This window comes from Apaloderma vittatum, unplaced genomic scaffold, assembly GCF_000703405.1.
Source record: "Apaloderma vittatum isolate BGI_N311 unplaced genomic scaffold, ASM70340v1 scaffold469, whole genome shotgun sequence".
Classification (NCBI taxonomy): Eukaryota; Metazoa; Chordata; class Aves; order Trogoniformes; family Trogonidae; genus Apaloderma; species Apaloderma vittatum.
In genome coordinates, this window is record NW_009733329.1 from 95,235 (window position 1) to 109,820 (window position 14,586).

The 14,586-nt window shown below is 39.9% G+C and overlaps 1 protein-coding gene across 1 annotated transcript in view; it reads left to right on the forward strand.

Moving 5' to 3' along the window:
* LOC104278746 (hemicentin-1-like) overlaps positions 1–14,586 on the forward strand; it is a gene marked incomplete at both ends in the record, with an annotated part of 96,852 nt that overhangs the window by 66,831 nt on the left and 15,435 nt on the right. The window contains 10 exons of the mRNA XM_009875820.1: positions 331–439; positions 1,003–1,172; positions 1,405–1,559; positions 2,314–2,437; positions 3,738–3,839; positions 6,246–6,422; positions 8,583–8,734; positions 9,456–9,579; positions 13,143–13,318; positions 13,632–13,728. Of these exons, the coding sequence (XP_009874122.1) occupies positions 331–439; positions 1,003–1,172; positions 1,405–1,559; positions 2,314–2,437; positions 3,738–3,839; positions 6,246–6,422; positions 8,583–8,734; positions 9,456–9,579; positions 13,143–13,318; positions 13,632–13,728 (1,386 nt within the window). The remainder of the gene's footprint in view (positions 1–330; positions 440–1,002; positions 1,173–1,404; positions 1,560–2,313; positions 2,438–3,737; positions 3,840–6,245; positions 6,423–8,582; positions 8,735–9,455; positions 9,580–13,142; positions 13,319–13,631; positions 13,729–14,586) is intronic.

Genomic DNA, 14,586 nt, shown 5'->3' on the forward strand with positions numbered 1-14,586 from the left:
GCAGGGTAAAGAGGACCTTTGTCTTCTCCTCTGCTGGCAGAGGATGCTAAAAGTTGTCTGTTCCATGCTCACCACCATGGGGGGAAAAAAAGCGCAATCAAACAAGCAAGAAACAATAAAAAAGAGTAAGAGTGATTTGAAGCCACAAAAATATCATTGAGTAGATGTTTCTCTTCAAAAAGGAACAGTGGTTTGTAATAAACTACAAATCAGTGCACACCCCAAAGTGATAATAATGTCAAAATTATTTTAACGTTACTATTTGAGATAGACTTCTGTGATATTTCTGATGCTTAAATGTTTCTCTTGATGAATTTTTCTCTCTTACAGTCCCCCCATTTGTGGAAGGTGGGGATGAGCTCTTGGATCACATTGTGATTCTCCATAGCCCTTTGGAGTTGGATTGTTCAGCAACAGGAACACCCTCACCAACTGTCACGTAAGGGGATTGGTATGACAGTAGGAAAAAAAAGTACTCGTTGACTAGGTGAATTTAGAGGTGGTCTTTACGAACTGCCCATGTTGTTTAGTGATGGTTAACGTGTGGAGAACAAACTCCTGGCTTCACTGAAGGTAGTGTGAGGCAGGATCAGGATTTTATTTTAAACTGGTTTGGTATGTTGGGCCAATAGGCATGTTGTGGAAATCAAGACAGGTAACAAGAGCTGACGAAACTCTCATTCCCTTGCTAATGCAGCTGTGCACTTTTCATCTGCCACCAGTGATTGCCTTTGCTTTGGAGACTTCTGTCTCCCTGTGGTGGTAGTATCTACTTTCACTATTGCTTCACCTCTGTCTTTTTTCCTCTATACTCTGTTCTCCTGATAAACTACCTTGATCTGTGGCACTCAGAAAAGGAGAATGCTACCTGACATCTCCAAACCTTCCTAGAAATGCAAATAGAGTTACTGAGATGTTCTACTTAATAGAATTGTGCTTATTTTGGGAGTGTTTTTGATCTTACTTTCATAGAGATCCAACATTATACTTTCTTTCTGGTAGGTGGCTGAAAAATGGTCAACCAGTTGAAGAGGGAGCTGGACATAAGATCTTGTTAAATGGACAAAAACTTCTCATCTCCCGAGCTCAAGTGTCAGACAATGGCCACTATAAATGTGTGGCTACAAATAAGGCAGGAGAACATGAAAAGGAATTTGATGTTACTGTGCATGGTAGGTTACTTGGGGCAGGGGAAGCAGCAGATTGCCTTTGTTTTAAAATGCGGACAAGAAGGTGCTCAAGTTTTCTGTAAACAGTTTATTTGGTATTAGTGGGCTGAAAAATTGAAGATGAGAGTAGGTGAAATAAAAGTAGAGCTAGTCTTACCTGTGGGGTATTTCTTCTGTATGTTGAAAAGCATACATTCAAATGATACTTTGTTTTTGTTTCTGGTGCTTCTTGCAGTTCCTCCAAGCATCAAATCAACTGGGACTTCTGAGCGAGCTGTTGTGATATACAAGCCTGTGACGCTGCAGTGCATAGCCAATGGCATTCCCAGCCCTTCCATAACTTGGTTAAAAGATGGCCAACCCGTAAACACAGCCAGGGGAAATATAAGAGTAAGCACAGGTCTTCTATGGGATCCAAGCCATGAAAGATAGTTACAATAAATTATATACGTCAGTGCTTCTTTTCCTTTTGCTTCGCTCATGCTGTGATGCTCCCAAGATCCACCCCAGGCAGTGATGGGCTTTTTATCTGAATAGGGCAGTATCTCAGATTGAATAGCAGTGTTTGAGAGATCGATTCCCATTAGACACCTCTGTGTCAGAAGAGTCCGTGACTGTAAATTCAGCATCTGACTCCTTTCAGTTATCTGCCAGTTACAATGTGGCTCTAGCCACTTGTCACTGTGAGGTGGGATTAGATGAGATTTTCTCTAAGCACTGCCATTGCAGCACCTACCTGTAAGTTCCCTTCTCACTGTGAGATTCTGACTTTCGGTGAACAGCCCTTGTCAGTGCTTGCATGCTCCAGAGGGCTGAGCACGTGTAATGGCTTTGATTTACTTCAGGCTGGAGCAGTTTTTGACGTCTTGCTAGCAGCAGCTCTCTCTGCCTGCAGTATCTTCTTCTCTCTGCCTACCTGCCCCTCTGTCCTCTAGGTCTCCTTACAGCTGTACAGCTAATAATCCTGCTGTCCCAGGAACACTGAAGGCTCTGAACTGCCACGACACCTCTTGCATGAATATTAGCCCCAGGTTAGAAGAAAGATGAGACTGGCTGTATTCAAGCGTAAATGTCTGCTTTGCCATTACACTTAGCAACTCTGCCTGTTGTGTAAAGTGGTTCCCTGCTCTCTGTTTTGATACAGCTGGAGTCTTCAGGCCGTATTCTGCAAGTTGTCAAGGCCCTGCTGGAAGATGCTGGCCGATACACTTGTGTGGCAACAAATGCTGCAGGAGAAGCCCAACAGCACGTTCGGCTTCATGTGCATGGTAATGTTTCTGCCTCTAGAAGCTAAATATGGCTGATTTTAGGCAGCTTTTTTTACATCTGTATTCTTTTCTCTTTTAAGCTCTCCTTTGTTTTTGTCGTCTTTGCACATCCACCTTTCAGTTTTTCTTTCTTTGTCCCACTCCACTAGTAAGAAGTCAGGGAGAGGGCTGTCTGTCTTGGGATTTAGCCTTTCTCGTGTGGTACCGAGGAAGACAGAAATTAATTCCCTTCCAGTTAGCTCTTCTGTTCAGAGGTATCCCAGGAAGCCAAACACATTGCCATTAACCCACCGCTCTGTTTCCGAGTCAGGATATGATGTTAATTTGATATTAATTTGATATTAATTTGATCCAAGTCTTCCGGGGATAACAGCGTTTCCCATGACTTGCAATGGGGAAATTTTACAGGAGTGACTTTTCTAAGAAAGAAGCATTCTCTTATGAGGGGATTTTTGGGGCTGTTTAAAGGGAATTTTATTTTGCAGCTAAAAACAGTGTAAGAAGAATCAGGGCAACTTGAGAAGCTATTGTTTTCATGCAGATTTAATAAATGCTCTCACCAGAATTTACATATGCTTGCCTCGGAGGTGGTCACAAAACGTTGTGCGTTCCTGATGTGACCCAGTCCTCAGAGGATATTGGAGATATAGTAATGGGCTGTGGCAAAATACTCCTGATAAGTATGATTATGTTGACTTTTATTGCCAAACCGAGCCAGTAACTGGAAAATGTTGAAGAGATATTGCAGTATTTCCACAGGTGAGACTTAGAAAGAGAAACCATACTCATCTTCTACTGTGATAATTGCATCACAGTTAATTTTTGCATCAGCCCCATGCTCATAAATATCTCTTTTACTCGGAGTCTTCGTGATTATCAGGTGTTTCTATCACGTTGCAAATTACAAACTTGAGTAAGAGTCTTCCTTTGTTACAGCCACGTACAACATTCAGTTCAATATTACTAGTTCAAGTGAGGCGAGCTTGCCATGTTAGAAGAATTACGGTTCTGTGTTGTGCACCCATGTGCTGCAAGTCCGTTTTAAGTGCCATTTTTCCTGAGAAAATAAAAAGTAGTAAAAATAGTGGTTTATTCCTCTCTACACTGATGAAGATACATAATTAAAGAGTATTCCTGTTTCAAAGACATACTTCCTTAAGAAATTCCTCGGTCATCTAGCAGTTAGTGGAAGCTTTGTGCTTGCCCAAAGTTTCTCGGAGGGCAGATTACTTTGTGAGTGGATGTTATGCTAGCTGGGTGGCTGAATTAATGAAAACCTGATGCTTTTGTCTTTTCCCAGAACCGCCCAGTCTGGAAGATACAGAGAAAATGTTAAATGAAACGGTGGTGGTGAATAATCCAGTTCATCTTGAATGCAGAGTATCTGGGAACCCTCTGCCAGGTACACACATGTGCGTTTGAAAACGTGAAGCAGATCTCATACAAGGTTTTCACTTTTGCCTGTCTTTTGAAAATAATGGATATTCTGAATGTGAAGTTAATCCTGTGGTATTTAAACTAGCTAGGAAGTATTAAACGCTATGTATAATGGGAAATGTCAGTATGTCAACCGACATGGAGTAAATGTTGACGAGTTCAGTAATCTCCACATTTTTTAAGAGATGAAGGAAAACCAGAAGGGTAAATCTGTTCCCTTATGTGTTTAGCAGTGCCCTGTCCGTGGAGCAAAATACTGTTAAAACTTCTGCTAACCCAGCTTTAAACACATCCACTCTTTCACCACCCTTCCCCATCAATATTGTGTAGTGTAGGACAGGCTTAAAACAATGCTTTGTGTATTGAGTGTGCCTGTCAGATGTGGCCAGGTTTAGGACCTTATCTAAAGTTTATTGAAATTTGTAGGATGCTCTTTGTTTGCTCTGGGCTTATGAAAATAAGTAGATTTTCTGTGTGCAGTGCTTTCTGTGGCCTGCGCCAATGATAAATTACACTAATGAATTTGTGAGTTTGCTTTATGTACTAAGATCTGAAAACTAGGCTGTGTATTTCTGTTTGTGTTTTATTTTCCTCATGTTTTGTGGACTTTTTTTTTTTTAAGACAAGTTTCCCATATACATCGTAGATATCTATCCCAAATGAAAGCTGAAGGAGTTTAGCTCCTGTATAGACTGATGGATCTTTTGAATTGTTTCTGAACTGAAAGAAAATCTAAAGCAATCTGGATTTTACTGACTTCATTACTGAGATTCTTTCAGTGCTAGGATTTTTGGATTAGGTCTTTTTTTACAGTTAATTTTGGTTGTTGAGATGTGGAGATAAAAATTTATTTCCTTGCTTGTTCCAGTCTGTGGTTTTTGTTCCTACCTACTTCTGATGGGATATAAAAATAATGTGTTAATAAGAGAATAATTTTCTGAATTATTGTACAGCAAAGCTTGGCCAATAACATATAACAATATTTTACATCTAATATAGCAATTTATTCTTCTGCTGTTGCCAGTCCCATTTGCAGAAGAAAAGTGTTCCTAAATTTCAGATAAGCGTCCAGGTTCACCTTCTTTGTCTTTTTAAAAATTAATTCTTACAAAAGTATTATTTTCTAGAATTATTTATACCTGTATGAAACCAAATTTAAATTGATTTGGGCTGTATGTAAAATTTTATAAAGTCATAAGTGTTTTGTATCCATCTTGCACTCTTTTTTCTCATCAAATTTCCAGTTATTTTAGAGCAAATAATTAAAATGATGGAGTTCCTGTAACTTATACAATAAACCCCATTTAGTCCCCTATGGATGATGCGATGTTACATTCTACTCTCAAGATATAACGTTAGATAAGTGACGGCACAGCATTGCACTGAAAAAGAAAGAGGCTTGCACGCAGTCTAATTCATCAGTCAAGCCAGATTGCTTCTGTACTATGTGCTGTTCACAAAAAACGTGTGCACTACAGAAAATGTTTCGAAAAGTGGCAGTTTCATCTGACTGAATGGTGAAGTGATGCCAGTAAAGCATTAGTTCCATGTTCTGCTGATGAAGGGTGCCATCTTCATAGAATCATAGACTGGCCTAGGCTGGAAGGGACCTTAGAGATCGTCTAGTCCAACCTCCCTGTCATGGGCAGGGACGCCACCTCTCGACTAGACCAGGCAACACATGGGGACCGAGCGCGAATCAATCCCACGACCTCGGTGTCGGTCATTGTTGTCAGCACCGCGCTCAAACCACTGAGCTAACCGGCCCCCTATCTTCTTCTTTTGGCTGAGATGCCAAAAAGTCCTCATTTGGTTGACATCACGTGGAGTTTTTTTGGAGTAAGAACAATCTTCTGGGCTTTATTTTCAGTTTTTCAGTCAGCCAGTTGAACTCTTCATTTAATTGCTTGCATTTCAATTCTGTAAACATTCCAAGGTGATTCTGTTTGATGCAGCAGTACTTCAGAGTAGTAGGTAAAAAAGATGATAAATATCATATTATTGCATATTTTTAAATGGCTGCTGTTGACCTTGGTATGAAATGAGTAAGTCCCCTATAAGTATGCTTCATGTGATAATTTTTTAACTTCAGAACATTTTTTCATAATTACATATTGCATGTGGATGACACTGTCAGGTTTGCTATTGAATTCTAATGGCATAGTCAGTATTTTGCCGAAAAGTTACCAATTTCTTCATTTTCTATTTACTTTTCATTGTTAATTAATTATGATTAATACGGATATTGGTTTGTAAATGTTGTTGTTAGGCATCTGAAAACTTGGATGGCAAGTTTGAAGCCCAGTTGGTCCCAGTGTTTGTAAAGGGGATATTTTGAGCAACTTTTCCATCCTTTCCTTTCATTGTGCAGCTGTCACATGGTACAAAGACAACCGTCCCCTCACCAGCGCTGCCGGCACCACTTTCCTGAGCCGAGGGCAGGTTCTGCAGATCGAGGGGGCTCAGATCTCTGACACAGGTGTTTACAAGTGTGTGGCTGTCAACACAGCAGGCACAGCCGAGTTGTTTTATAGCCTCCAGGTTCATGGTAAGTGTTACAAGACTTAGGAAAAACATCTATGTGCACTTTTTAAGTTTCAGGTCTGCTTAGTGGACTCTCTGTCGCTCATCACACAATCGTACTGGAAGCAATGCGGTGGGTGTCAGAGGGAAGAAAATTCACTTTTCTGTTTTTCAGTGGCGTTAGAATAGTTGCTTTGTGGAAGGGATATTTATGTTACTACGCCAGCAGCTTGGAAGGCCTTGCAGTTGCTGGGTTTTGCTGTAGGTGATTTTAAAGCTCACAGTAAATAAAGAAAGGACGCAGATCAAATGCTCTTTCATAATTCAAGAGTTTTAAAGAAAAATGCACTGTGTGTCTAATAAGATGAAGTGGAAGTGTGGGTGTTTGCAGACATGAGACACCTGATCAAAAGCCAAACTGGAGCTTTTCCACTGATTTCAGTGGCTTTTGGTTGGGGCCATAATCCAAATTCTTATCTTCAATACATGCATGTGCATGTAGCTGCTTTTCTGGGGGAGTCTGCCCTGCAAAACTGCGGCCCAGATTTGGCATGGTGTCCCCAGCTGAGATGCACACAGTATGTAGTTCCTATTAACGTTAATTAACAAATAATGAGTTGGGCAGTACATTTCCATGGAATTAATGGCCATCATGGGAAAAACTGATAGCTCAAGACATGGTCAAAGGCAATTAACCCCACCCAGTGATTAATTCCCAGGAAGCATTTAGAGCCAAGGTCGTGATTCTGGTTAAACCGAAAAACAAAAAATAACTTCCAAGCATATGCGTGTCTTTTTATGGGTGGCGGAATATGTCCGGAGTCTTCTAGGAAACTAATACTTTCTGACTTAGACACACAGAATTGTTTCCCCTTCCAGAACAGAATATATGCAGTTGCAGCCAGGACTAATTCTAACAAAAGGAGCTGAAATACCTCTCGTTGTGAGTGAACACCTATATTGATCTATTAGTGGTCGTACTTGACAACTTGTTAACCTCTGCCACAGCTACTGCATCCACAACACTATTATCAGATTGTTTTTTGCATTAAAAACAATGCTTGATATACTACAGGTTTAACATTAAATGGAACTAGGCAGGCCTGCTGAAGGAAGCAGGTCGAATTCCAGTTTAGTGTATTCATATGATTTCGTCACGTTAGTTTTTTCAATTTTTTTCTTGCCGCTGTAACTTTTTCAGGCATTTGAGAACAATGGATGCTGGTGAAGTGATGAAGTAGGGGAACTGTGTGCATGTGGCGGGGGGAGGGAAGATTATAAAATCACACTTTCTTTTTTCCTGCCATTTCTCCTATTTAACTGGAATTTCTCTAAGAACAGATAGCCTGAGTTACTGGCTGTAAGAGGTTGCTGAATTTGTCAATGAGTCTTATTTTCTGTAAAGAATTTTATACATTTTTTTACTTACGTGGGATATGTATGAGTAGGTCACACCATTCTCATTTCTTCCTAGGAGTGACTTCCAAGTATTAGGTTCTGTAGTGATACTGACTGTAAAGCTTTATTACTAAGTTATTAGTGGTAGAAGCACATAAAATTGTTTTCGATTCTCCTGAGAAATGAACATCTTCCTTTTTTAATGCTCCCTTTTTAATGTAACTCTATAAAATTTCCTAGGCTGTGTGCCTATAGTAAGTGTTTTGAGATGCTCCATTAAGATGTTTTTAATCATCAGACAGATGTTATAGAATCTAATTTGGTAAATATTCACATACGCTCTGCAAGGCCAGTTTATTACTCTGTGCATGTATTTGTTTTTTTGCGGTTTATATGACAAACTTCTTTCTTTAGTCCCTGCCGCTCTTAATGCCTTTCACAAGGTCTAAATGTAGTTTTATAGAAGTCTGAGGGAATATTTTCTGGGTTTATGTTGTGGTTCCTGGGTTTTGCAGCTGTCCTCTGGGCTGTGCTCCCAGTCCTGCTTACCTTGCTCACAGTAGTTTCATTGAAGTTTTCTGACTGCTCATTTAAGGAAAGAGCGGGATTTGGCACAGAGAGCGAAAAAAGTTCAACTTTTCAAGTAGGAGTAATGTGAGAAATCTTTCCAGCAATGTAGTGCCTTGCAGAAACATAAAAAACATGCATAAGTAAGCAGCCCGTTTCATGTCATTGTGATTAGTACTCTTCCATAGCTGTTTTAGCTTTGTTTTCTTTTTTGTTTCAGTCCCACCATCAATCTTGGGCGGCAGCGACATGGTGACCGTGGTGGTTAATAATCTGGTGCGACTGGAGTGTGAAGCCAGAGGCATCCCTGCACCTATTTTGACGTGGCTAAAGGATGGCAGCCCTGTTTCCAGCTTTAGCGATGGACTCCAGGTACTGAGTTCAACTCCTGCTCCGTGTGCTTTCTCCTGTTGTGATAGAATGCTTTTAAACTGGTGCAGTTTCATAAAACAGTTAGAAGGGTTTGGAATGAAAATATAAAACCTTTTGCTCTAAGTTATTGATGCAGGTTTAATACCACTAATTACTTTGCAAAGTGGAAGATATATTGAAATTGGGCAATTCTTTCAACTAATTTCATGCTGGGTTAGAGTTTGCATCAACAAATTTTTCACTTACTGGCAAAAGGAGGAACATAGGCCATGTTCCTGTGCTGAAGAGATTTGTAGAGCTTAAGATCATGTAACATATCATTACATAAAATAGTAATTCAGAAAAAAATACTAACTCTGATGTAAGGAGGTGTTTCAGAGTTAAAAGAAGAGCATGTACTTGCTTTCTGAAAGCTAATTTTATGATCTGAAAGAGGGGAAATGTCTGTGTGGTTGGGACAACTCAGGGTGCAGAACATTTGAAACTGTAAAAGGGAGAGATGTTCAGATCCTGCAAAGACTTGTGAATGCCAGGAGTTCCCTAGGGGCTTGCATGAGGTTAGACTTCTGGTTTTGCAAGTCTCAATCAAAAGCGAACAAGAAGCGGTAGTGCGAAGTGGTGGCTAAACAAGTACTTCATTTTAAAGTGAAACCTGTTACTTCTCTTGGGTTGTGCTTTACATTGAGGTGCATATCCTGATCATGTTGTGCTTGTGTTGCAGGTTCTGTCCGGAGGTCGAGTCTTGGCACTGACTAGCGCGCAGATCAGCGACACAGGAAAATACACTTGTGTTGCAGTCAATGCTGCAGGCGAGAGCCAAAGAGATATTGATCTCAGAGTTTATGGTGAGATTCTCTGACATTTCTCTTTCTTTTTGGTCATGAGAACTGTTTGTGGGGCTTCAGTTAAACACACTGTGGCCCAGACCTGTGGAAACATTGAGTAAAAATTATTCCAACCCATAATGGAAAGCAGAGCAATGAGGAGGAATATGTGTGTATGTAAGTAAATACATATACATATGCACATTCATACATGTGTATTAAAGTGTGTGTGAATTAACAAGTTTAATACATAAAAGCTCATTTGTAAATGATAAGAGAAAATAGATGTTTGTGTGAAAATCATACAGGTCCAATGGGCAAAAGATATTCTTGGCGCCAGAGCTCAGTTACCTTTAATGAACCAGAATGAGTCAGTGTGAGTTTGCTGCACATCTCTTCAGTTTCCATTCCATTTTCAAGCCTTGCTGTGCCTGCCAAAATGAGGCATGTGACACTGTATTAAGCCCAACCAGTCGACTTGCTCTCTTTCAAGAAGCAGGAAATATCTCTTTTGTACTTTGTTAGTTTTCCAGTAAGTTAATTCTGAAATCTTTTTGACTGAACTCATCTAAGTTCACCCTTCCGATGTCTTGTAGCTTGTATGAGCTTCATCCTGATATTTTGTAATTTGTGAAAGGTAGGTTTTCATGTGGCGTTCTTGGAGGTCATTGGTGATGTGCAGATACCCATGGATGTGACACACTGCCGGGAGGAATGCTGGGAAATGCAAGTTTTAGGTTTCCTTGGATGCCTCAGTGGTTTTGTACACCAGTGAAATTAGAATTAACAATGATTTTTCATCATTTCATTTTCATCATTTCATCATTTATCAACAACAATGCCATTTGTTTTAGAAATCTTGTGGTACCAGATGTGGAGTAAGGGTTTTGGAACTGAAGACCCTTTGCGGTTTCACTTCTGCTTTCCATAGGTCGATGGAGAGCAAGCTGGTTTGGCTCTGCCAGTCTCTAGCTTTCTGGCAATCCTAAGCAGAAGTCTGGAAAATCTTGCAAGAGGAGTTAGAGGTTTGGATATTTTCTAAGGTGAATAGGGACAGTTGGCCTGGTTATTTGTTTTTGAATTTGGCTTTCAGAATCGACTTCTTTGTAAATGCACTGTGGTTTGGCTACTTGAGAGTTGAGTCTTGGCTACTTTGGCATCTACAAGGGGCAGTTCATAAAGTCAGCAGTCCAGCGTAGTGAGCAAGCTCGAGGTTCACGTAGGCTGGGATGTTTGATATTTTACACAAGGAATATTGAAGGTCCCTTTAGGAGTTTGAGGACGAGTGTGTTATGTAACCACAAAAGTGGCATGGATATATTTATTGTTTCTCTCTTATTTTCTGGAACCTCTGTCCATTTTAGCTAGATGACATTAAAAACAATTAAAATTAGAACTTGTGTATGTTTGAAATTACCATTGCATTAGAAGCTGGCCAGGGTTGAGCTCAGCTGCAGGGCCGTCTTGAGTGAGACTGTCACCAGAAAGTAATATTGCTCTGCCTCATAGGGGTAATAATTAGAAGTCACGGGAGGGAAATAACTTGGAGTGCAGTTGGAGCTGAGATGGTTAGAAATGTGCAGCACATTGAGCCAATGTAGGAGTTGGAACAATCTGGGTAATATATAGTTACCGTGAGCATAATTAGATTAATTTTAAACACTTTTCCTTCAGAAACAAATGTGTTAGTGTCTGTCTCTCTTTTTCATAAATTCAGTTTCCTTTTGAACACATTTCAATTCATTTAGCTAGGAGAAAAAGTAATTGGTGGAAAAGTATTTGGAAGCTGCAGAAAGCAAGTTTATTTCCAATTTTCAGTTCCACAACGCTTGTAAAGAATCTGGGCCTTTGTGAATTCTACAAAGAAAGCAAGATAAACAGATTTTTTTTATTATTTTTTTTTTTAGTTACTGTATTCCTTATCCACAGAGACCAGACTTTTCCCTAAATTATTTCTGAACTGTGAAATCAGCTTCTCTGCTTAGTACATCCTGTGCAAGAAAAACAAAGCTTTATTGTTAATGTTTATTTTTTCAGGACGCCTTGAGAATTGTATTGCTGGTTTACTGAGTGCCACTTTGGGACATATTATAATCTCACGTGTGCTCATTAATTCAGTATCTTTTTGCTTGGAGTGAGTATTTCTCACAGACAGTCCCACTGCTTCCCTTCTTACCCTGATATTTTGTGCAGTTTCTAGACTGATGGATTGCAAAACTGAAAAATGAAGGAAACACACCAATAAAGGTTCTCTTATTTGGCCCTGGTCAACTTTTCTGGGGGCAAACAGAACAGTTCTGACCCACTGGCTCCAATCTAGGAGAGGGAGCCTCTGGTTGAGAGCTGGTGGGAAGCAGGGCATGGCAGCCTATGCCACACTTGCTGTTTTCCAAGTCAGCCTGTGTCAGACACCAAAATACTTTAAAATTCTTAATGTGCCAACGTCCCGTCAACAGCTCAAAGCCTGAAGAGTCTCGGAAAATTTCCTCTGACTGATGGTACAGTATGGTGTTACCAAAGGACATTCAGTTCAGCCATGACATAAAGCCATAGATGGCAACCAGGTTTTGGTCTTTAATCTTTTCATTTAAGCTCATCTTATCAGTCTAATATTTCCTCTGTGATCTTTTTTGGCTCCAGCTGTGAGCACTATCCTCATGGAAAATTGCTGACTTGCTGTCCTCCAAGGTTGGATTCTCAGTTGCCTTCTCAGTTGTTTTTTCTGACTGTGGAAACACAAATAATTTAACAAATGGGTGGGGAACAAAAAAAAAAGCATTTTCTTAAATCTTAATGCAAAACAGCTAATGGACTTCAATTTAAATGTCCAGAAACTTTTTTTTTTTCTTTCAGACAGAAAACTTCCATTCTAGAAGCTGATTTTTCTACCCTATAATTTGGAAGTAATAGTGTGATAATGAGGTTATCACTGAAACTGCAGTACAAATCTAAATATAGTGCTCAGTGCCAACGATTGCAATCGTTAGCTAGCAGATACCACACAAAACAGGTAGACAATAAAGTGATTGTAGATTATGACTTGATGATTGAGTCATTAACCTATTCATTAGGCTTCAACCAAGTTTTCATTCTGTCTTTCTGTATTTGGCCACCTCTGGACAAAATTCTTCTTAAAGTCAGAATTCTCCTTGAAGCCAAGAATCCATCTTGGCCCTGTCTGGGACAGTTAAAGACATGTTTAGCTTCTGGGTCTGATTATTATCTTGTGAGCCTTTTCACTCATCAGCTCTTTTCCTTTCTAAAAAATTCCACTCCCCCATTCTTTGCGTACTGGTGATTTTCCTTTCTAGCTATATTTCAAGTATTTTTTTACTAGTCTTGGCTTATCTACATCGTTTCTCTGTAGCTGCTATCTCACTAGCACGTATCTGGTGTAGAGGATGTTCTGTAAGTAACAAGAACAATTCTGGTGCTTTTTGTGGTAGAAACACTTAAGTTGTGTGTCAGAAAGGTGCTAACTGCCACTTAATTTATCTTAAACGAAGACTGTTACCTACACAGTATGTTTACTCTGGGGAGTCTGCAGTGCCCAAAGGCCCTTTGGTTTAATTTTATTACCATAGTTCCACCAAACATCATGGGAGAGGAACAAAATGTGTCGGTCCTCATCAGCCAAGCAGTGGAGCTGCTGTGCCAGAGCGATGCTGTCCCCCCACCCGTGCTGATGTGGCTCAAGGACGGACGACCCTTGCTGAAGAAGCCAGGTCTTAGCATCTCTGAGGATGGGAGTGTGCTGAAGGTAAGCTGGGCAGCCAGGCTCCGGTGGTGATTGCTTTCTGAGGAGTTGGCACCCCCTGTTCAAACACCACGTAACCATCCAAAATCGAATAGCGTGAGGCCCTCTGCTGCAAGAGAGAGTAGTGGGTGAGGAGCGAGGGAGGTCATAGGCACCTGGACGTTTGTGTACAGAATTTGCAGGAGTAATGCTATATTATTAATTTTTAGGGAGAAAGATGTAAAAATACAAAATTGAAACCTGAGCAACCTCTCCCTGCAAGTTTCACGTATAACAATGTAAGAAGAAGAAATCCAGGTTTTCATTTTCTTCCTAGATCGAAGGAGCTCAAGTACAGGACACTGGCCGTTACACTTGCGAAGCGACAAATGTTGCTGGGAAAACTGAAAAGAACTATAATGTCAATATTTGGGGTAAGATTTATTAAGCTTCTTCCAGGAATGGGAACGGAACTCAGAGTAAAGTTATGATGTGAGACACTAAAATCCCCTGTAGTTCATAAACACTTAACTGCTGAGCTTCATGCAGGGAGATGTTATTATATTTGCCCTAGTTTAACAGGCCCAAGAAAGCGCACACATTTTTCAAATTGCTTTGTTTTGGTTCTAAATTAATACCAGCTACTTTGTAGGCATTTGTCAGGCTGGCTTTGTGTGCATGGTAGTTATTTGGAGCTCTAACTAACTGGTTTTGTATCCCTAGCTCCTATCTGAGCACTCTAATGCCGTTTAAAGAAACCTACCAGCTTCCCATTTTTTTAAATGCTGAAGTGTGAAAATGCAGATGAATAAAAGCTAGTATACCTAGTTTTGTTTGCTATGCAAAGTTATCAGTGCTGAATCGTAAAAACAGCTGTGGTAAATGTTTTCTATGACTACGTAATGGATCTGGCTTAGGATAATTTTTTTTAATTACTAATTTTGAGTATTTTTTTTGCACCAGCATGATCTCCCCATATGCAGATTTAAATATGCCTTTTTTTGCTGTTACAATTTTTTATTTTGAAATTACAAGACTAAAATTATTTAACAGGGTTTGTAATGATAAAACTGCAGTTTTTAGTACAGAATTCTATCATTATTCATTATAAAGAAGCATTCCTGGTGTTTAAATTAGAGGTGGATATCATAGTACTATCTACTGTGCGTGTCATCTTCAGCTCTCATCTCTCCATTCCCAGATGGTTAAGATCTGCAGTGTTGCAGAGGAGGGTTGTTGTGGTTGGAGGGATATGAATTTGTTCTTTCATGCAGTGAGACCATTTCAGCAGG